Here is a 22178-nt window from a genome sequence, read left to right on the forward strand (position 1 = left end):
AAGAGGGACACTATGCGCCTCGTGTCTTCCCTCTAGCCTGGCCGTTAATTCTCACAGGGCGAGTGGGGAATGCGGTCGACAGGCGCGCGAGAATGAGGCAGCGTAGGAGAAGAGAGAGAGGGGGAGGGGACGCGCATGCGCTGGCGCTCATCGCGGCGCTGCGCAGAAGAGAATTCCGGCGCGTCGAGCCCGCATTTCAGAGGAGTCAACCGAACCAAGCGCTGGACTGAACGCGCGCAGCGCTCTACCACTTGAAGGAGAGGAGACTAGAGGAGGAGAGTAGCGTATGCGCCGTGAGAGGAGAAGCGAGAACGCAGGAGAAGCACAAGCAGGTGCTGGTAGAGAAGTGGAGAGAGTAACGCGCAGCTGTTGGAGAGGGAGGAGGAGTGTTGCGCAAGTGTAGTGTGAGTGCGGACTACCATGCCGCGGGACATACCCCCAAGCAAGAGATGCTTCGCATCTAAAACCGCAATGGTACTGAGCATTTATCGCATTTCCCAATTTCGGAGAATTTTTTACATATTTCTCAAAACCCCCGCTATGTACTCATGTGGATGACTTCAGTTAATAGCATTCCTTAGTTTTAAAAGACAATGTACTTACCAGCTTTTGGCCAACCTTCCCCTTCTTTGTGAGATTTTTTTCCGCAGATGTTGCGGGCCGTTTCGCAGCAGCTCCAAATTTTTGCCTGCTTTCCGTCACTCTGCTGGAACTGAGCTTCCGGCGCTCATTTTTAAATTTTTGACGGATCATGACCACCCATGAATCCTGTTTTTAACAGAAAAGTTGCAATTCCCTATGTTGAAAATATAAACACACAGCAAAAAGAAAAAAAACACTGTTCTCAAATTTCATAACCTGGCCACTACTTCTAAAATTATGACCATTTAATTAAACACTAACACTTTATTAAGAAACTAAATGTCAGCACCTTGAGTGGTGCCAAAAATTTTGATTATTACAGCTCTGTATGATCCTCATGGACTCTTTTAAAGAGATGCCAAAACCAGAGAAAATTTCACAAAAAACTGTGAAAGAGCACTCACATGCCCACTGCCACATGGATCACGGAGCTGTGGGTAGGTTTGTATAAGAACGCTTCCAGCTTTTTGGTAGAATTTCCTAGAAGGGTAACTGCAGAAAAAAAAAGGTTGTATTTTTGGCCCTCATGCAAACAATTAACTTGTGATTACTTAGTGATTTGTTACAAGAAATAAATGATCAGTCAACCCAGAGAAGGGAGTAATCCACACGTCAATTAATAAGCAGATGATTCCCTTCAAGAGACTATATTCAATAAAACAGTATGTGAAGAGCGACAGACACCATGGGGGACAAAGGCTTATGTGTTATGCGGCAAGAGAAGCATCTTTACGATCAAGAAGTAAACACTATTCCCCTTGGCCTCAAGAAAGGTTGGGCTCTGTTATAGCGCTGCACAACACCTCACCAAAAGAATTTCAACTGGCAGTGCTTACAGGCTGTATTCTGATGATTATTTCCCATGTGTAACCCCACTACGCCAAATACAACTTAAAATGATCTCTACTTCAGGAACAGTTAGGAGCAACAAGCTTGGCCAATGCCCGCTTTAAAAGTGACATATCAAGTGCACAACTCTTTCTGGTATTGTAGTGGCTTGACAAGAGAACAGTCACTGTGGCATTAATTTCACTGTTGCTGGCAAAGAAAACTATGTGCAAATGTGAGACAAGAGCAAGCACCAACATAGGTATTTTTGTCAAGCATCTTGAGGTTATCAGCACTTGCAACAACTAAACGGGTGGTGTCGAAAAACTCAACATTTCAATCAGTGCTTCTACTGCACATCAGTTCATGGGGGAAAAAAAGTTGCACACAGAGCCATCTTTCATGTTGTTGATGTGACTGTGAGGTGCGACTTGTGGATAGAGTAAGTTTGCGAGCACTGGGCCACTGCATGGCTGCATGACCTTATAAACTGATGTCCGCAGATCGCAGAGACACTAATTACCTCATCAAGCCCACAAAAAAAATTGTGGCCATTACTGTTTCAGACCCATCTGTTGTTACCTCAGGAGGAAAGACCACGCATCTATTGCCACGCATCTTATGCTAATGCATGAAGGGGTGCTACACTAGCAAGAAGCTAGATACCAAGAGGAACCAAGTAGGTACATGTTTGGAAGCTGTGAAGGCCAATCGACAGTATTTCGGAAAGAAGGCCAGGTTCCATTCTGTCTAACAAAGGGTGGAGCGCTTAATGTGCTTTTCCCGTGCGTGTTTTCTTCTCATCCTTACGTCAGTTCTTGGCAGCGTGAACAGTCGTGAAGTAGTAACCAACTAGCCCCGATAGCAGCTTTACCTGAAACGTATGGATGAACTTTGCTTTCACTTAACAGGCAGTGCAAAAAGATACGGAGAGAGAAAAGTAGTACACAGGACGAGTGCAAACTTCCAACTTCGAAAGGGCCCAACAGAATATGTTAGTGGTACACACTGGTGGTACACACTGGTGGTACACACTGGTGGTACACACCAGGGAGGAGGGGAGGGGGGGGCGCACCCAGATATTTATTGTAGGCGTTACGGATGCATGCCGAAGTTCGAAGACACCTGTCTAAGTCAAACAACAAACTGCAGAAAGACGTAGAGGCTTATTTTATCAATAGAAATTCTAACAATTGTGTAAGCGTGCTTTCTTTGACTTTGCTTACTAAAAAGCTGCAGTTTTTAGATATTTTTGTTGAAATGACGCCAAATGCTATATTTTCTAGCTTCCATTCATCTCTTTTTATGCTACGCATTTGATTTGTCCACACATGGCAATGACACGATTCTGTTGGTACACAAAGTAGTTTATTGCTGGGTGTGTCTCATATATGGGCCTCATGATAGCGATATAGTTCTGTTATTTAAAAAAAAAAGAAATGTTCACACGTTTGTTCAATGTGCATTCACATAAGCTCGCTTTGTCGTTCTACAGTCGAACCTCGCTACAACAAAACTGACGGGGCACGTGAAAAATTTCGTTGAAGCGGCGTTTGTTGTAGAAGGGCTTGACTGTAATATAAAGTTTGAAGTTTGCACCCGTCCTGTGTACCACCTTTTCTGTCCACGTCTCTTCACGCTGCCTGTAAAGTGTTCCAGAAAGCACCAACTGGCCCAAACAAAGGTTTATGCAGTCACAGTAGAAAAGGATTAGTGCAAGTGGCTGGTGACTAAAGCAGAAATATCTAGGCATGGCACTGTTGTTCTCAAGAGTGTCAACAGTGAGTGTGCCAGCCACATTCCATTTTGCAAAGTAGGGATGGCTGGCAAAGGGTGGTCCATCCTAAAGCCGAAGTGTTAGATGAAATTGTATGCGGTACTTTTTCATGGAATCATGCGCCATCATGGCTGTGTGCATGAACCAGTTTTATTTTGTTGTTCGTCAGCTGCTAGCAGCTGCCGACCATCCCTGCTGTGGAAAATGGAATGTGGCCACTACTCTCACTACTGGCAGAAACACAATACCATGCGTCTCAATTTTTCCGCCCTGGTCACTACTCCTCTTTTTACCAATGGGACTGTAGACATGTGTAAAAATAAACAATGGATGCATCATCTTTTTGGATGCCCCATCTAAGTTCACTGAATCCTAATTAGAATATAGATTATAAAAAATTATGTTTTAAACCTGAAATGCCAGGACGGTGCAAAAAGTACTTTTGGTCCAATTTATAATTTCAATTAGACCACTGCGTACAGCATACACGCATAACAGCCCCCTGAAAGCCCGCAAAGTGTAGGTGTGGTGTTGCAAGATTTGGGTTAAGTGATGTGTGTGAGCTTTTGGTTTCGACAGCCCAAGAGCCCACAGCCAGAGAGCCAAACAGCAGCACATGTACCGGGTGCACATGTGCTGGTAATGAGGGAAATGAAAGCCCACTGAAGACACGAGTGAGGTCAGCTGCAAATAGTCTCTCTTTAATCCCCACTGAGCCCTTCTCAGAGGCAGCAGTACTACATACGTGTAGCAGGTTCATTTATTAGAGCCACACTAAATGTACATGGAAAATGAGTGTGTTCTGAAGAGGGGAACGTGCCCTCGGCACATGTGCTGCTGTCTGACGGCGGGCTCGGGTTGCTCAACCCAACACTTCGAAGACCACCGTAAGGAGAGAAAATTGGTCATCCACAAGTCTGAACACGAAATTACAAAAAAAAAACTCGTAAGAGTAGAGAGCTGATTTGCCATATTTAGGATATTTCAGTTAGCTGTTGATGAATTTACCCTAGTGTATCAGTGTCCAACACTCACATTTAATTCATACAATAGGGTGACCACCCTAGAAAATGACCAGTGCTGATGTTCGGTCATGATGGTAGCACATACTGACAATGCAAAGAGCTTCAAATGACAGAGGACAATGAGGGAAATACAACACAAGCATTAACTTTCAACAAGACCTTAGAAAGTTAGCACTCAATTTCTGTTCTCCTTTGTTGTCCTAGTCCTTTCAACTGTTTCGCATTGTCACCGCCCTAAAAAGGTCTTGCAGCATTGCAACCAGCATCAAAGACAAGCACCAACCAGCAAAAAAGAAAAAAAAAGAAAGAACACCTTTTCAGGTATAATACACAGGGCACACCTACAAATTTTCTGAATGAATCGATGTCGATACTGCAGGTGGACAACACAGCTTTTTATTTCTTGCCAAAGTTAGCACAACTAAAAATATTTTGAGACTAGTCAGGCATTTTTGCGCAGCATGATGCAAAAATAAAAAATTGTTTCAGACTGGCGCAGCTGTTGCACCCTTGAGTGGTGTAACGTCTCATTTAACCTGAATAAATCTGCAGCACTTTCCCAGTTTTGTCTCAAAGTAATGATGCCTCCTAGAAATGAACCTCGACATTTTTTAAAACAGACGCCCATACTCACATTGAGTGTTCACCATCTCTTGAAATATCGCATCCACAATTCTTGTGATTGCATAGCTCCCCAGCTGTGTGCTCGTAGCTCCTGCAAGGAATGATAACTCCGGCAAGACAAACGCTTTGCCATCATCATCTTCATGACTGCACAAAAAAAATATATATCAGTTAAAATCTGAACTCTTCACAGTATAGCAAGAAAGGAGATTGCAATACCCACAAATATGTTTTGCCAGAAACCTTTCGGGTTACTATAAAAGAGCAGTAAGTAAAGCGGTATTCACACGGAGGACAAATCCTCGGGGGATAAAGGCGGAGCCTAGTGACGTCGGCTCGCGAGGAGAATTCGCCACAAATGTCCTCCACTCACACGGACGGGGCAAACGGAGGGGGAGACCAGTGTTACCATACTACTGTTGTGGCTTTACAGCCCGTTTCACCAGCTGCTGACGACGAGCTGCAGACTGGACGCCCACTGCTGCTTTCTGCAGGAGCGAATGCAACAATGTGGCCAAACAAGAGCCCGAAATTCCGCTATATCCCCCACCGCCAGGGGATCGTTTGTCCTGTCCAGGAAAAGGTCCCCGTGTCCTCCGAGGAGGCGCGAGGGGTTCGCGCTCACTCACTAATCCGTGACGCCGCGTTCACGTGATTCGTAATCACCCCGTGTCCCCCACAGATTTCTCCCTCGTGTAAATACCCCTTTAGTATCACAAGAAGTTACCAGAAATCTCTTAACTGCTGCTTGTAACTGGTTGCCTCTTCTCAAAAGTAAACCTATGGTATCATGCATTTAATGAGTTGTAAATCACATAGGCTTCTTCAAATAGAAACAGCGCAATTTTTTCACATGGAGTCAAAAGTAAACAACACGGACAAGCACTGATCATTGCCATACGTCAAGACCATTAATGCACTGACGAAATCATTGAAGCTGCCACCTAGTGCATGAAGGTTGATCATTTCTAGAGGAGCTCGTGTAAGTACGCCAAGAAGTCATGTCGCGCTTCAATGTTTCTTTTGATAAAATTTCCTGTAACATAGATACCTTTTGTGTGCAATAAAATTTCAGTTGAATGTCCGGGTCATTTATATGTCCCCGTGTGAAACAATCATGCTGTCTCCATTTCAATATGCAAGACCAACCAGCCCAAGGCTTCGCTTAACTAAGTTACATATAAGCTTCAGTACAGAAGAATACACAATATGCTGCTTCAAACTGCTACATTTCAAACTCAGTTGAGAGGCTTTAGAAAGGTGCCTAGTGGAAAGAAAATGAACTATAGTAGAAGCTCGTTAATTTGAACTTGGTTATTTTGAGCTTACAGTTCATTCAAACTGACACCCTCTTCCCAGCACAGCCCACTGTATTTCTATGCATCGGTATCCACAACAATTAATTCGAACTGCGAGCCCCTTGGTTTTCATCATTCCTCGCAAAAGTTGGCCCAAAGTGATCCCAATGTGTTGCAAAACCAAACCAAACTTACTAGAGATGCACAACAACAAAGCAGCAGCATTTCCTTGCAGGTGATAATTTTGATTCTGCGCTAGAGCAAGAGCTAGAGCTCTTGGGCAAGCTGCAAACGATACTCGCGGAGTCGCGACAGAAGAAACGCAAGCAAATGCAAATTAGTGATTACATTTAGTTTTGATTTTGTTAACTCTGCCATGTAAATGAACATTTTTTGGAGCATAATAGCATGACATATTTCAACATTAAGGCTCACTACTCACATGAATGCCTGTCGCTGCTTGTTTCTGGCATATCCCTGACTGATCAATTAATTTTGTTTGCTGTTAATGCTCCATGAAGATAATTAATGAAATCACTTCCCACAAACATGTAGTATCGCCTAACTTGCGATAATGAGTTCAGAAGTGGCTTCTTCTTTGGATTCCACCCGCACAGTACGACGCGATGTCAAGCACCTGCCTGCTAATTTGAACTCCGCTTAATTCAAACAGTTCTATAGCAGCCTCCCAGTTCAAATTAACGAGAATTTACTGTGTAACATTATTCAGAATACTGTACACAAGTGTTAATTTGACCTAGCTGGTAGCAGTTCGACGTATTGACAGTGCAGACAATGGGACAAAAGACAGCTCTCATGTTAACTGCAGTGCTCAATCAATTTATTTTTTGCATTACACATTTTAAATCCTGTTCACCTACTTCAATACAAAGCAAATTGTGCTTGTCATTCTTGGTTACCCTACATTGTGCTGAGGTGTGCACAGTCTGAAACTTTATGACATAAATTAACCTCACCCTTTGAATGCACGCAATTTACCAATAAAATGTATGCCCGTTTTGTATAAATACATATATATATATATATATATATATATATATATATATATATATATATATTTAGTACCTTGTAGTGATAGCAAAGCTTTGCGACGACTCTGCCCGAGCATGTGAAGCTTCAGTGCTCATCTGAAATGAAGACTCGTTATTTTGGAAAGTAGAATGGTGTACGTGTGGACACAAAAATACCGAACAGCCACAAATGCTTGTAATTCAAGAAAGTTTGCAGCACAACAAAGACAGTGACTCATTGGTCCACACAACTGCTTCATGCCCTAAATTCTTAAGCCAACTGTACACAGGCAAAGCACGGACTACAATAGGGAACATCCTATTAGAAATGGAAACATGAAACTCACTTAGGAGTGCAAGACATTCCCTGATTCATTTCATCTTTTCTTACATAGTGTGGCTGAATACACAAAAACATTAAATTAAAACAAACATCCCCATCGTGTAATCTGTTCATCAAAACTCCTCTTAAAATTTTAATTTCAAGCTGAATAAGCTACAGAAAACTAACCACAATGTGACTGGTTTTTTGTTCACCACCCACTTTTTAAAATTCCCCATGAATGCTCTTGTCTACAGGCACAGCACTGGTAACACATTACCTCTCATTGGCAATGGCAGGTATTATATTGAACAGACAAGTACGAAAGAATGCAAGATTCAGTAGGCACAATAAAAAAATGGATGTGAGGGGTCCTGACAATAGATGAATTGGGCAGAATGTAAAAAAAATGAACAGAGGATCACTGTTAATAAGTTTTTAGGCACTATGTTTATGCCATTTACAAAAGTAAATCTCTGGTATGCAGGGAGGGGCTACTTGTAAGTGTTCTGTCACAGAACGGAGGCATAGGCAGAACGAAACGTCAAGAGAAAATGAGAGGGAGAAAACAACGATTAGGCAAGCTGAGAGAAACCAGTGATGTTTTCAGCGCATGAAGAAATATAATATCATTGCTGAACATCAATATTGGCAGGGATTGTTTTTCAAAGCTTGAAATTGAAGGGCATGATGACTTTAACAATTTATTTGTGTTAATGTCTTGGGCAGACGCTAGGTGGTGTTGCATTTTGATGAGTTGTTTGGTGGTGGGTGCGATTTTCGCAAACTGTTGGTGCAAGAGCGAGGTTAGTGAAACACAAAGCAGGCAGTTAGCTTCCCCGGCCCCAGCGCTTGCGTTTCGATCCAATTGAAGTAGTCCGGAGCCCATTTTGTATCTGTTCTATCGACAGAACAGGGCCTCCATCCGTTCTGTGGCAAAATGACTGACAGCACTTGCATTTCCAGTTGCTATTCTCACGTCTTAATCGTTCAACGAGCCTCGACCTATCCCGTGCAGCTCCATCTCTTCCTCTCATGACGTTTCGTTCCGTCCACGCCTCATTTCTGTGACAGAATGCTTAGAACATAGCCCCCCAGAAGTGATGCATCAGTGCCAAATGAGCAATGAAATTACTTTATGCCTTGTAAGGAGCCAGTTGTGCAACACTTTTGAATGTGTGGTAAAGAATTTTGCCAAATGTGTAAGAATTAGTAACTACTGGTATTTTTCAACACTCATTTTAGGCCACAATGTTTCTAAACAAGCATCATGAGAAGCAGGAGAGAAAGAAAATGGGATGAAAGACAGAGTTTGGCTAAGGCTATTGCTAAGTTGGCCACCATGCACTGGGTGATTTATCTTACAGGAACAGCCTGTACTCAGTACTGGCAGTAAAGGGGTACAGACACCAATTTTCAAAGCTGACTTTACTCTGCCATAGAAATCTCGTCTATACAGAGACTGTATACAAGAGATTGCTATGGCTGTATACACCTCGTGTATACAGTTTCTGTATATAGTGACTGAATACACAAGGTGGTCAACATTTAAAATAGCCCAGACATATAGAATGTTGTGGTACATGTGCCATTTGCCTCCCAATCACTTCAGGTATTAGCAAAGTGGCCTGCTTGTGAGCTAGTGCACTATGTAAATTTAGGTTTAAGAATTGTACAGACTCACTATAATTATTAACAAGTAATTTTTAATTACCTATGGTGTATATACCAAGAAGAGTGAAGGAGCAATTCGGGTCAGGCTATATAAGGTACTATTTTTTGTTTAATAAGTTCATTTAGAAGTCGACACATGATGTATCATATATGAAATGCAGTAATACTTTTGCAAACTTGCAACCAAGCATTTTTTTGTTAAAGTTGATGGTTTATTCCTATCCAACTATAATAAAGGGTTGTGCCAGTTTTTTTCTAACTAATCATGCAGTAAGCTGTCCAACTGACTAGCTTTTAACGTATTCGAATTTTTTTTCCAACTAATCATGCAGTAAGCTGTCGAACAGACTAGCTTTTAACATATTCGAATTTCTACTGTGGAAAGGGAAATCATGGTGACAGCAGACATACCTCATCAAATGCATGTTGATTTGTACCAATCTCAGGTACAAGCTCTGCTTTTGGCAAAGCTCGTATGAGAGCCATGTCAGGAATAGTGTCCATGTCCAATAAGTCGACATATTCATTAAAGCCTTTATCCAACACCTGGTCAGAGTTGAAGCAGAATAAATATTTCTACAGCAATCATCAGTTTATTTACAAAGATATCACATACATGAGATTAGCCACCTGACTGTATATGCAAACATTTTGCTCACCAATGAAACATAAAACAAGCAACTGCATAAAGCATGCAATTAGCCCTCAGCGCTCGCTAACTGGCACTCAAAGTGCACGAGTACAATTGAACAATGCACACGTGCCGAAGACATGCTTTTTTTTTTTGAGACTCGCGTACAGCCTTTGCCCAAAGCGGATATGAAGGATTCAATTTCAGTACATTCCTTGTTGCATTACTGCGATGCAGAATCCTACTGATAACTGCGTGCTTAAGCACTTCATCATATATATTTATCCCAGCGAAAACTAGCGTATGCCTGCTTGCACATGGTCCGTATGCCCGCTTGCACATGGTCTAAATAACACTTGACAATCGGCTGAACCAGCCGCCGTCTTTCACAAAAACAACACACGCCGGCGTCACAACGACACTACGCAGTCACGCCGCATGCAAGTACAGAAGTAATGAATCAAAGGTAAACATTTGGCAGAAATCTGCCTGGTTGGCCCCTGAAGAAGCCCGTCAGGCTTCGAAACGTCGGGTTTTTTAAAATAATTCTGCTCTCTTTCCTCAAGTTAGTCCAAAAGCGCTAAACATGAACCACATGGCTATTCGCAAGGCTGTCAGCTAAGGCCTGGAGGTTTGAAAAAAAAATGGACAAGAACCTCACACAATGAAATGAACTCGACCACCGCAATGCGAAATATAACAGTGCTAACGCTTACCTGAAAGCGATCACGGTCGAAGTCAATGTCAGCAGCAAAATGCCCGCATTCGCGGCCAGCAGCTTTTAGGCAACACAAATTTGCCTCACTGAGAGTGAGTTTTCTTCGTGGGCCGTTGCTACCCGCTGTCAGCAGGCACGTAATCGACGTCGCTGCCATGGTGCAGTAGGAAATCCCAATGAAGACTGAGGAACTGTGACAATGTCAAACTCGTCTACAAATACCACGTGCGATGCCATCATGGTTGCCGTTGCTACCGTTGCCATTAGTTACCATGGAGGTCGCGCTGTTGAGATAGCGATGACTATGGTACTGACCTACTCTAAAAATATTTCGTGTTTCAGTATCGAACACAAGCATACATGGCCTTTGAGACTGGTGTTACAACGTTAGGTTTTAAATATTTAAATATTACCTTCTGGCGATTCCGACTGCCAACATGTCGTTTATATGAATATTTGCAGTCTGTATTTTTAAAAAAATTAAGTGTCAAATTGTCTAGACATTATTTTTTTTATTTTTTTTTTCCTGGGAAACATGTAGATGGTGACTTGACGCGATCAAGGACCACTTAAAAAACATCCTTTAAAATGCTCCTTTAGGTACCTTGGGTACTGTGCACTAGAACTGCAGTTGCTGCAGTGAACTAGAACCTCGGGCGCGATTTGCAGGGCAGCCAGCAGTATTGTTTTCTGCTTACTTTTAACACTGTGATGAAAGCTGGCACAGAGAACTGGTACATCCATCTATAGAAGCAAACACACACACACACATACAGCTAGTCAAGTCTGGTGATCTTCGTAGAAGGCAACGCTAATTACCAAATAGATGTGTTTGTCGAGCAGTGTGCGTCATAGCGTCTGCCCTGTGCAACATTCGTCGGCACGTTCGTACAAAGGAAACGGGGGGAGGGGGAGGGGGGGGATAAAGATAACGTATCCGGGGCGCCGGCACAAGAGCACGACCTTTGCATCAACTTGCATGCAGTGCGTCGCGGCTGTCCAAAGGCTTGAGTTTATTAGCGTATTTCACGCAGTGCCAACAACATAGGTATCGCACTACGCTTCTAAAAAAGTTCTAAAAATCAGCACTCTTTCGTAACCGAACGCGTTGCAGAACAGCAGTCATTAGTACGGTAGCCAGAATTTTTTTTTTCCGGGTGGGGATGTTCAACCATACTTTTATATGTGTTCGTGCATGCGTTTGTATGTGTGCGTGTATATATACACATGTAAAATTGAAAAATTTGGGGGCTGCTAATGTCACTAGTTGATGCGGACAACCGGCGAATTTGAAACACATCCTCTGGGCTTGCCCTCAGGTGACTCGACAGGGCCGTGAAATAGTTCATATGGAGCGATGAGAGGCCGCGGTGCTGCTTAGTTGGGACCACAGTCCACAGAGTAGTTCGGACCCGTGAGTCCATGGGCCAACCAGCTGGCTGAAAACGCCGCCAGAGCCCACCCCAAAAATGAATTAATATACGTCTCTCTCTTCTCCTGCTGGTTCCTCCAGTGAGAAAATTAGCTCTAATTAGACTTGCTTTTAATGAATATGTGACGTCACGTAGGTATGCAGCTCATGCGTGCAAAAAAGTTCTCTCGCTTTTGGTCGTCTTTAGGGCTATGTTGATTTTCCGGAAATAATTAATGCAGAGTTGTTGCCTATGAAAACTAGCTCATGTTCGGTCGTTATAAATTTCGTCTCACGCCGTCTTCGTTAACATCTTAATCATGAGAACGCCCTTTTAGGCACAGTCAAATACTTCAGAATGGTATGGCAAGATTGCTGCTGTCTTGCTTAACCGGCTCATTTCATTGCAAATTATTGCAATCCCTTTAATGTATTCCACTCTAGAGCAAATGCGCAGTCCAACGGAGGAGGGAAAAAAATTACTGTTCCAGGCTTTTCATTCTCAGCAAGCATTTGTGGTTTTCGGACACATGCCCCTGATTGTGCCAACCTACGCGACGAATTACATTAGTCGTATCGACTGTGCCTGACTGCATGGAGGAAGGCTGCATGGAGGATGCCTGACTGTGCACAACAGTTCCTTTTTACTCTGCTCTTCTGGCCAGAACGAACATTATTATTAAGAAGCATGTTGCAAACGAGCGCTACGCATATTTAATGAAGCAATAAATATAATTTTGAGGTTTGTGCGCGAATGCAGACTTCGCAGTACAGTGTACTACTTCGCAACAACACTTTATCGGTGGCGAGTACAGCGCCACTCTGTCTTGCTTGAGTGTGCGTGCACGTTTACGATCCTTTTGATCGGTTCACGACTTCACAGTGGCAACAGTGGTCAGCGATCATCTGTCTGTATAGACATCGCCTCCTGTAATATGGGAGGCGATGGTATAGACAACACCACTAACACGACCGTACTAACACCACTGCACCACTGCACGCTGTGGTCCTGCGTAGAAATAGAGTGCCTTCCTGAAGCTGCGAACGGAATGTTCCACCGTATTTCCGAGGGGTAACGGCATTTTCAACGAAGCGGCGAAGCTCCTAGTTCATCGTAGTGGTAAGTACGGCATATATATTTCGCTGCAGAAGTTTTAGTTGGCAACTATTAAGTGTCGTGTCCGCGTCCGTCGGCTTACCGCACGTGCGCTTCCAAACGCGCGTGTAGCTCAGGCGCTTCTCGCGAGGATTGGCAGTCTCCAGCGGTCTCAACTCGCACGTAGCGCGCGCCGACGCGCCAAATCACAGAAGGTCGAAGTTAGCTGGTGCCTTTTGGTGCTCAGCTGTTCATCAAAATACGCAATATAAGCTTGGTCACCCTCCGTCAGTCGAGTCGAGCTGGTGCACTCTGCCCGCACGACCAACGACCAAACGAACCCTAGCGCGCACTAGGAGTGCATGCAGTACGTGCGTCGTGCGCACGTTGCCACTTGCGCAATTGAGCCACTCCGCTCGAGCAATATACAGCGATGTTACTAAACGTATATTAATAGCACTAAAATATATATATATATATATATATATATATATATATATATATATATATATATATATATATATATATATATATATAAACGCATCGCTTTGCGCATGCAGTCTCTAAAACGCTCTGTGCGTGTGTGCACACGGTGACGCATATATGCGCACGTGCATGCGCCACCTTAATAGATCGGCATCGGCGCCTTTTAAAGCGAAAGGATTACCTGGCAATTAACCGTGGGATGTGACCGTTCGTTCGCACGCCGTCGAGAACACTTGTGGTAGCAAAAATCAGAAAGCGTCATACTACACCTCTACCGTTCCATGAGGCATCCTAAAGTGAATTAAGCACCAAGTAACATAGTGTATAATTCAAAAGTCCCAAGGCAAAATAAAAGTAAGTAGAGTAATCAACAAAAACAGGACACCCACATCGCGCACCTTTATTAAAGCGTGCTAAAGTGTATTACAAGTAAATAAGTGTAAATAATTAAAATTAATTCAGGATTGCAAACAATAATACAGACTGCTGAGCACGTGCTGCTGAGCATGAACACTTAATGCATCATGATGTCAGAGCACATACATTCTTTTAAACTGCTGAAGTGAAGCTGGTTTATATAAACAGACATGTGATAAAATATGTAGGGTTCTTTCATTGCTTACCACTATCTTTTTTTCATTGTTGTGAAGGCCTAGGGTTTTTGTCACCAGATGAAACATTGGAAAGGTCATTGCACTTCCATGAAACCATTTATTAGAAGAACAAAATTCAGTTTGTAGATTATGATTATTTACAAAGTATTGTTGCTATTTCTTATAGAAATTATAATGCTCTTCAGTATCAATAAGCAATTGCATTTCATTTTACAGATGCCTGGGATTCGCTCGTTCCAATGCCACCGTTGCAACCATCGAGCAGTCACATTAAGATCATTATTTCGACATTTTCATTCAAGCCATGGGCATGAACAGAATTGGCTATGTGGCATTGGAGGGTGTCTGAGGAACTACGGCTCTTACGGAGCTTACCGAAAGCATGTGTCCAGAATACACGCAGAAGTTTTAGAAAACGATGGGCACAATCCACGAGACACTCAGAAATCACCACAGTTCCTTGAAGTGGACAATGATTTGCCTGATAGCCCTGGTGAACATTTGGTATGTGAGAGAGCTGAAGGCAGCCAAGAGGGTGCACAAGAGGATACTGTGTGTACTCAGGGTGACCTTTTCCGGCAGTTCTCATTGCTGCAGCTCAAATGGAAAGAAGCGAAGCGACTGCCAACGTCTACCCTGGAAGAAATATCGGCCGACGTCATGCTGTACATGAACTCCTTCTTTGAGCATCTAATGTCATTATCTTCAAGGGACTTGGCAGGGGATGTCAAGCCATTTCTTCAAGACATAGAGAGGCTACTTAGTAGGCGTCAGCGGGAGCGCTATTGGAAGGGCTGTCTACCTTTTGTTCAACCCAAGACAATTTGTGTGGGAGGTGATTCTTATACAAAGCTAGAAACATTTAGTTATGTGCCTGTCTTGAAGATGCTTGAGCATTTGCTAAATAACACAGAAGACTACTCTTTCCGGCAGCCAGCAGATTCAGAAGTTCTGACTGATGTGTTTGATGGCTCAGCATTTGCAGAACATCCCTACTTTCAAGGAGATACCAAGAAAATCTGTATTCAGTTGTACACTGATGAGTTTGAGGTCTGCAACCCCCTTGGAAGTAAGCGAGGGAAGCACAAGATGATGGCTGTGTATTACACAGTCCTGAATTGTCCTGTTGACGTAAGGTCACAACTTTCATCGATTCACCTGGCCTTGCTTGCGAAAGAAAAACTTGTGGTGAAGTATGGTGTGCAAGCAATACTGAAACCATTAATTGAAGACATTGCTCTCTTGGAAACAACAGGAATAATTGTGAATGGAGAAGTTTTAAAAGGCTCTGTTTTTGTAATTTGTGGTGACAACCTTTCAATGCACAGAGTAGGTGGATTCAAATGCAGCTTCAATCATGGCAGAATATGCCGTCATTGTATGGCATTGCACAGCGAAATCAGTAGGAAATACAGACCATCAGATTTCGTGGAAAGAACTCCAGCTGTCCATGAGCAGCACCTTCGGTTGCTTGGACATGGTGTTAGTTGCTTGTCCGTGTATGGGATACGCTCCGAATGTGCTGTGAAATTTTCTGGTTTCCACCCCACGAGGCACCTTCCGCCAGATGTCATGCACGACTTGCATGAGGGTGTTATTCCTTTTTTTTTGAAGCATGTCATTAGTATTTTTGTGAAAAAAGGCAATTTCACTCTGGAAATCTTGAATTCTGCCTTAGCCACGTACCCGTACTCTGGACCCGACAGGTGGAACAAGCCAGAGACTATTTCTGCATCAATGTTGCAAAAAGGCAACATCCTGAAAGGAAGTGCCTCGCAGATAATGTGCCTCTTTCGGTATCTGCCATTTTATGTTGCAGAGTATGTGCCAAAAGGGCACAGAGTGTGGAATCTATACCTGCTCTTGCGGAAGGTAGTGGATATTATTATGAGCTGGAAGGTAACTAGGGCCCACATTGCTTATCTTGACAGACTGATTTCATGTTTTTACCATGACTTCACTGAAATGTTTCAGTCCATAGGAGTGCCTTGCAAACTGCATTATCTGATCCATTATCCTAAGTATATGGAAATGTATGGGCCACTTGTCAGGCTGTGGGCCATGCGCTTCGAAGGGAAGCATCAGTACTTTAAGGACCTTGCTGCAAAGCTTAAGAACTTCAAGAGCATCACGTCCACCCTTGCGGAGCGTCACCAGTGCCTTGAAATGTACAATATGTCGTCTCAAGGGAGAAGCACAAACACAATTGCTGTTGGTTCAAAGAGAGTTGCGTTCGATAACCTACCATCGCAAGTGCAAGATTTCATAACTGCTGATGCCATGCCTGTGGAGGACATATTTTCCCTCACATCAGTGCCACTCTGTGCAGTTACATACGCAGTCGGCGGTGCCCTACTAACTGACATGTCGGAGGACCTTCCTTCCTTTGCTTTGATCAATGATATTTATTCTGTGAATAAGTGCCTGCTTTTTCATGTGCAGAAGTTAGAGACTATGAAATTCAATGGACATTTTCATGGTTATTCTGTTAGAAGGTGTCCTGAAGCTTTTATAGTGAGTGATGTTGCATGCCTGCATATGGATGCACTTCCACTCACGCTACATATTGTTGGCAGCAAAAGCATTGTTTCTTCACGGCACGCCTTACTAGATATGGAACTGTAACACTATGCCACTTTATTACACATTTAAGTTGTACTTTGCTTGTTCTGTTTTGTTTGTTTTTTGATTATGTGTACAGTAAGCAGAGGAAACAAAAGTATTTTCTTTTATCATGGCATCCTTTATAAGACATGCATATCTACAGTTGGGGTTCTACGTCCCAAATCCACAATATGACTACGAGGGATGTTGTAGTGGAGGGCCCCGGAAATTCTGACTCTCTGTTCTTTATTGTGCACCTAAATCTTATGCGTGCCTCTAGCATTTCGGCTCCATCAAAATGCAGCTCCCGCTGCCGGGATTCGATCTCACAACCTTCGGGTCAACAGCCGAGAACGATAGCCACTAGATCACCGAGGTGGGTTTTTATAGGATATGGAAATGTGACGCTATTCACTTTGTGAACATGTACTTAGTACTATGCTTGTCCTGTGTTGTTTGTTTTTTTCATTATGTGTAAACAGAGGAAACCAAGGTATTCTTTTTTAACGGCATGCTTTATCACATATGGAAATGTGACGCTATGGACTTTGTGAAACATATACTTAGTACTTTACTTATCCTTTTTTTTTCATTATGTGTAAACAGAGGAAACCAAGGTATTCTTTTTTAACTGCATGCTTTATTACATATGGAACTGTGACACTATTGATTTGAGAAACGTATACTTAGTATTCATTCTAAAAAGACAGGGCGTGCAAACAAGGACACAAGAAAGAAGTCACGACACCTTGTTTGTGTCCTTGTTTGCACGCCCTGTCTTTTTAGAATGAATACTTACCAACTAGCTCAGCTCTCTGTTATTGTATACTTAGTACTTTACTTATCCTTTGTTTGTTTGTTTGTTGTTGTTTGTTCACTATGTGTACAGTAAACAGAATTCTGCTGTTGACAAAAAGTGTCTTGTGATTCTCTTGGCTGAATTTATCACTTCTCAGGACATTTCAGACATTCTTGGCTGAATTTATCACTTCTCAAGACATTTCAGACATTCTTGGCTGAATTTATCACTTCTCAAGACATTTCAGATATGGCTGGTGTGTATCAGTAGTTGTAAGGATTAAAAGTATGCCTTAAACAAGGAGTTCCTTACCTTAATTGGCAGTACCCGTACTGCAGCAGGGCAAGGTATATAAGAATGAAGAGAAATCTATGGCTTGTGCTAAACATGCATGTACGATATGTTGTGAAGAAGATTGACATACGGTGGAGCAATTTTTTGACTTAAGTACTATCAAGTGCTCTTATGTTTATCTGCTAATCTGGCAAACTATTGACACCTAACCTTGGTGACCTTTTTGTAGTTGTGCTATAATTCAAAAACAGTTGGCTGTTTGATGTACTGCACCTTAACTGTATCATAAAATGACACGTTACATGAAGAATAAGCAGTGCTAAAATATCTCGTATTTGTCACCAATTCTCCAAAAAAAATTACATTTTAGAAAAAAATTATTTTCGTAACTATATATTTCCCGACTTAAGGAGGTAATAGTTGCTAAGTTTAGGAATACATAATGGAAATATGTAACAGCTGAGAGGAACAGCTTCAAGTGGCTTCTGTTACATGCATGAAAGTCTCTTAAATTCATGATCGATGTCGTGCATCAACCAAGCGAGGACGCTGCAGTCCGAAATCGAACCGATGGTCATGCCCGTGCACGTTGTTGATGTGAGCGTATTTAATCCAGCACATACTACAGGGAATAACGAGCGAATTTTCTAAGCCGATAACCTCACCGATAAAACTGAAATGATAATAAATGTGTCATTTACGTCACTGTGGCCTAAATATTTTATGAAATGTACACTTGGCGATGTCAAAATTAAGGGCACAAGGCCCTGCAGCTCCCTTTCAAGGGTACCACGGAGAGCGAGTCGCACATAGGACGTACGCGACTCTTCGAACGTTACTAACCTCGATTTCAACGTGGTTTCGGTTCCACCTCGAGGACTGCACGCAGCGAAAACGAAAGGACAAAAAAAAAGGGGGGGGGGGGCGGAGTCTGAGCTTTCTACGCGAATGCTACACAGCCCCTCGCCCCCTCCACTTGTGGCGACGCAGTGAAGTAAGCACTCTTGTTTGTATTGGCAGTGAACTTAGCCCTCCGAATGCATAACAAACGTTAAACCTCGTCCGATTCCGTCAGTAACGAACAGATTTGAAAGATTATTTCAGCTATATAAATGTCTTTCACAGCAGGGTGGGGGTTCAACTTAACGTATGTTCGTGCGTGCCTTTGTGTGTGCGCGCCTATGTATACATAAGCAAAATAAAAAAAATTCGGGTGGTTGTCAAAACCCAACCCTCCCCCTCTGCTGCGCCTCTGCTCCTTACACAACATGCGCTCGCAGCATCCAAAGTGCGCGCTTTAAGGCTGCCGAAGAAAGTCGTGGGTGTTTCAAGGATGCGAAACACCCTTACCCCCTAAAGGGTGCTTGAGGTACAACATACACCCTTGCACCCTTGCAAGGGTGGTTTCGGTAAGCAAAACACCCTTACACCCTATTTTTCCAAAATTTTTTATGGCAGAAGGGTGTTTTGAGTGCTCAAAACACCCTTAAGGGTGCAAAGTGGTTTACAGTGTGCCATGAAAAGCACAGCATATATATATGCTTGTGAAAAGCACAGCATATATATTCATGCCTAATAACCACGTGGCGTCTTGAAAGCTGTACACATAAGTTGTACGTACATGTTCCTCGAGATGAGTTCTTTTTAGGGGTGTGCGAATATTCGAAAGTTTCGAATATTCGTCGAATATTGCATTCGAAATATTCGTATTCGATTCGAAAATCGTGTATTCGAAAAGCTTCGAATATTCGATAACTTCGAATATTCGAAAAATTCGAATATGCGATTCGATTATCATGCATAATATAACTTGTCTTCCACATTTCTGCTGCGTTCGTATCGCTAAAAACGTTGCCGAGAGGAGCGATAAACATCGTAAGTGCACGGAGGCACGATATCTGCCTGCGACGAGCGCCCCAATACGTATGATTTATTGCTGGTGCATCTCCGACGTGCAGCGCTGTTGGCGATCATGTAACCGTACATTTTCAATATTATACGGCCGTAATGTGCCGCACTACCACTCGTTCACTATGCGGGACCACTTCTGAAGAAAGACAGTGACCCACATGACTGGTGGCGGACTGTAGGCACCTTCAGATACCCCAGTCTGGCAAAGCTTTGCTTCATGTAACTCCCTATACCAGTTTGAAGTTATAAGGCGCGAATAAGACACGGGCGAAGAATAGGAACACACACACACACACGGAGCGCCACTTCCAACATAGGTTTATTTAGAAAGAGCACAGAACATATTTATACACCACGCGCGCAGTCATCGTGCCTCAATGCGCAGTCGCATTCAAGTAGCGTAACTCTTTTGGCGATAATGAAATGGAGGCAACGCTGACGCATAGATCACCTGATTCGATTATTTTCTTAGCCTCAATAATTAATCGTACTGACTTATCAGGACTGTATCTGAGTTCGACCTATGTGGAGTGGGACGGTAGCCTATACCTGCAAAAGAGCGGCGTTTGTATAGGTTCCTGTTTAGCGCCTTTTTTAAGTGACTTGTTTTTAGCTCGCGCTGGCAGGATCATTTCTAGCCTTCTCGAAGGTAGCGGTGTTATCAAGGTGTTTAGATTCGTAGATGATTTTTTAGTCCTCATTGACAAAACGTTCATGGATACCGACAAAGTCGTGACTAACACCTTGACAACTTTTAGACATGTTTTATCTCCTTTAATAGTGACACACGAACTTTCGGTAGATTCGACTATAAGATTTTTAGATCTAAGATTGTTTTTAGCAACTGACCATGCATGTTGGCAATATGAGCCTCGTGCAAACAAACCACTGCTGCCTTTTAGCTCGTCCCATTCCAAGCTTGTCAAACGTAGCATCGCCAACACGTGCCTGCTGAATGCTTTCAAGAAATCCTGCCCACACAGAGCAGCTGACAGTTTCCTCAAGCAGGTTGACCGTCTTGAGGAGGCAGGCTACCCACAGCACATTCTGGTGTCGGTGGCGGAGAAGATGTTGAGGAAGTCGCGGAACCGCCACGCAAGTGAGGAGGCGCCCCAGAGCAATGTCAAACTTGCTGTGATTCCGTATGTACACCGCGTATCCCATAATTTGAAAAAGATTGCCAATCATGTTGATGTAAAGGTGGTCTTCTCTGCCCCGTTAAAACTCTCCAGGCTCTGCAAGATGACTAACCCTTTCCCCAGGAAAGCTCCGGCCTGCATTATCAACCACAAGAACAAGTATGTAAGCTGTCAGAAGGGCGTGGTCTACGAGATCCCCTTGTCGTGTGGTAGAAGTTACGTTGGCCAGACCGAACAGTGCCTGAATGACATGCTAAGACAGCATAATAATAACGTCAGAAATGGCAGAGAGGGCCACCTCGCGATACACTGCCGGGATTGTCATTGCGTTCCGGACTTTAGCGCCTGCGCGGTAGTCGGCCGAAGTCCTGATAAGTCAGTACGATTAATTATTGAGGCTAAGAAAATAATCGAATCAGGTGATCTATGCGTCAGCGTTGCCTCCATTTCATTATCGCCAAAAGAGTTACGCTACTTGAATGCGACTGCGCATTGAGGCACGATGACTGCGCGCGTGGTGTATAAATATGTTCTGTGCTCTTTCTAAATATATCTATGTTGGAAGTGGCGCTCCGTGTTTGTGTTCCTATTCTTCGTCCGTGTCTTATTCGCGCCTTAAAACTTCAAATATGTTAAACCAACAAGCCCAATCTGCCATTCTTACATCCCTATACCAGCCACTTCTGTTCCAAGCGAGCGTGCCTTTTCAGTGGCAGAGGGGGGGGGGGGGGGGAGTGTCCCAGTTACAAGGGAGCGCCTGCTGCCTGATGATGTGGAGCAACTAATATTTCTTCATTATAACATGTAGTCATTCCTTTCATTGTGCCGTGATATTTGCTTGTGTTGTGAGGTGTATTGTGCTAGCCTGGACATTGTGTTCAGGAGATAGCAGTGTATGTTGTGTTGCTAGTCAGGCTGTTAATGTTCTTTTTTTTTTCAAATAGCTACATGTTAAATAAAATATTGTTACTGTGGAGGCATTTTTCCTTTGATATTCGATATTCGATTCGATATTCGAAGGTGGATATTCGTATTCGATTCGTATTCGAAAAATTTGATATTCGCACACCCCTAGTTCTTTTTTCAGTTTAACTTTCCTGCAGTGGTGTCCATTCTAAATCACATTTTTTCTTGTACGGTTACTGAAGACATAGCATAACTATTTCATTGTGTCGGAAGTATAAATGCCACCGAACCTGTTATTTTTTAACTAGGCCATCTATGTTGGCAGAGTGCACTTATTGAATAATGACC

General features: G+C 43.1%; 1 protein-coding gene across 1 annotated transcript in view; it reads right to left on the reverse strand.

Moving 5' to 3' along the window:
• Positions 1–22178, reverse strand: part of LOC119403503 (uncharacterized) — a 55763-nt gene that overhangs the window by 12763 nt on the left and 20822 nt on the right. Inside the window, exons 2-3 of the mRNA XM_049418352.1 lie at positions 1047–1134; positions 604–768 (exon numbers count right to left, since the gene is read on the reverse strand). Of these exons, the coding sequence (XP_049274309.1) occupies positions 604–768; positions 1047–1134 (253 nt within the window). The remainder of the gene's footprint in view (positions 1–603; positions 769–1046; positions 1135–22178) is intronic.

The sequence above is a fragment of the Rhipicephalus sanguineus genome, chromosome 8 (genome assembly GCF_013339695.2).
Source record: "Rhipicephalus sanguineus isolate Rsan-2018 chromosome 8, BIME_Rsan_1.4, whole genome shotgun sequence".
In the NCBI taxonomy this organism is placed as follows: domain Eukaryota; kingdom Metazoa; phylum Arthropoda; class Arachnida; order Ixodida; family Ixodidae; genus Rhipicephalus; species Rhipicephalus sanguineus.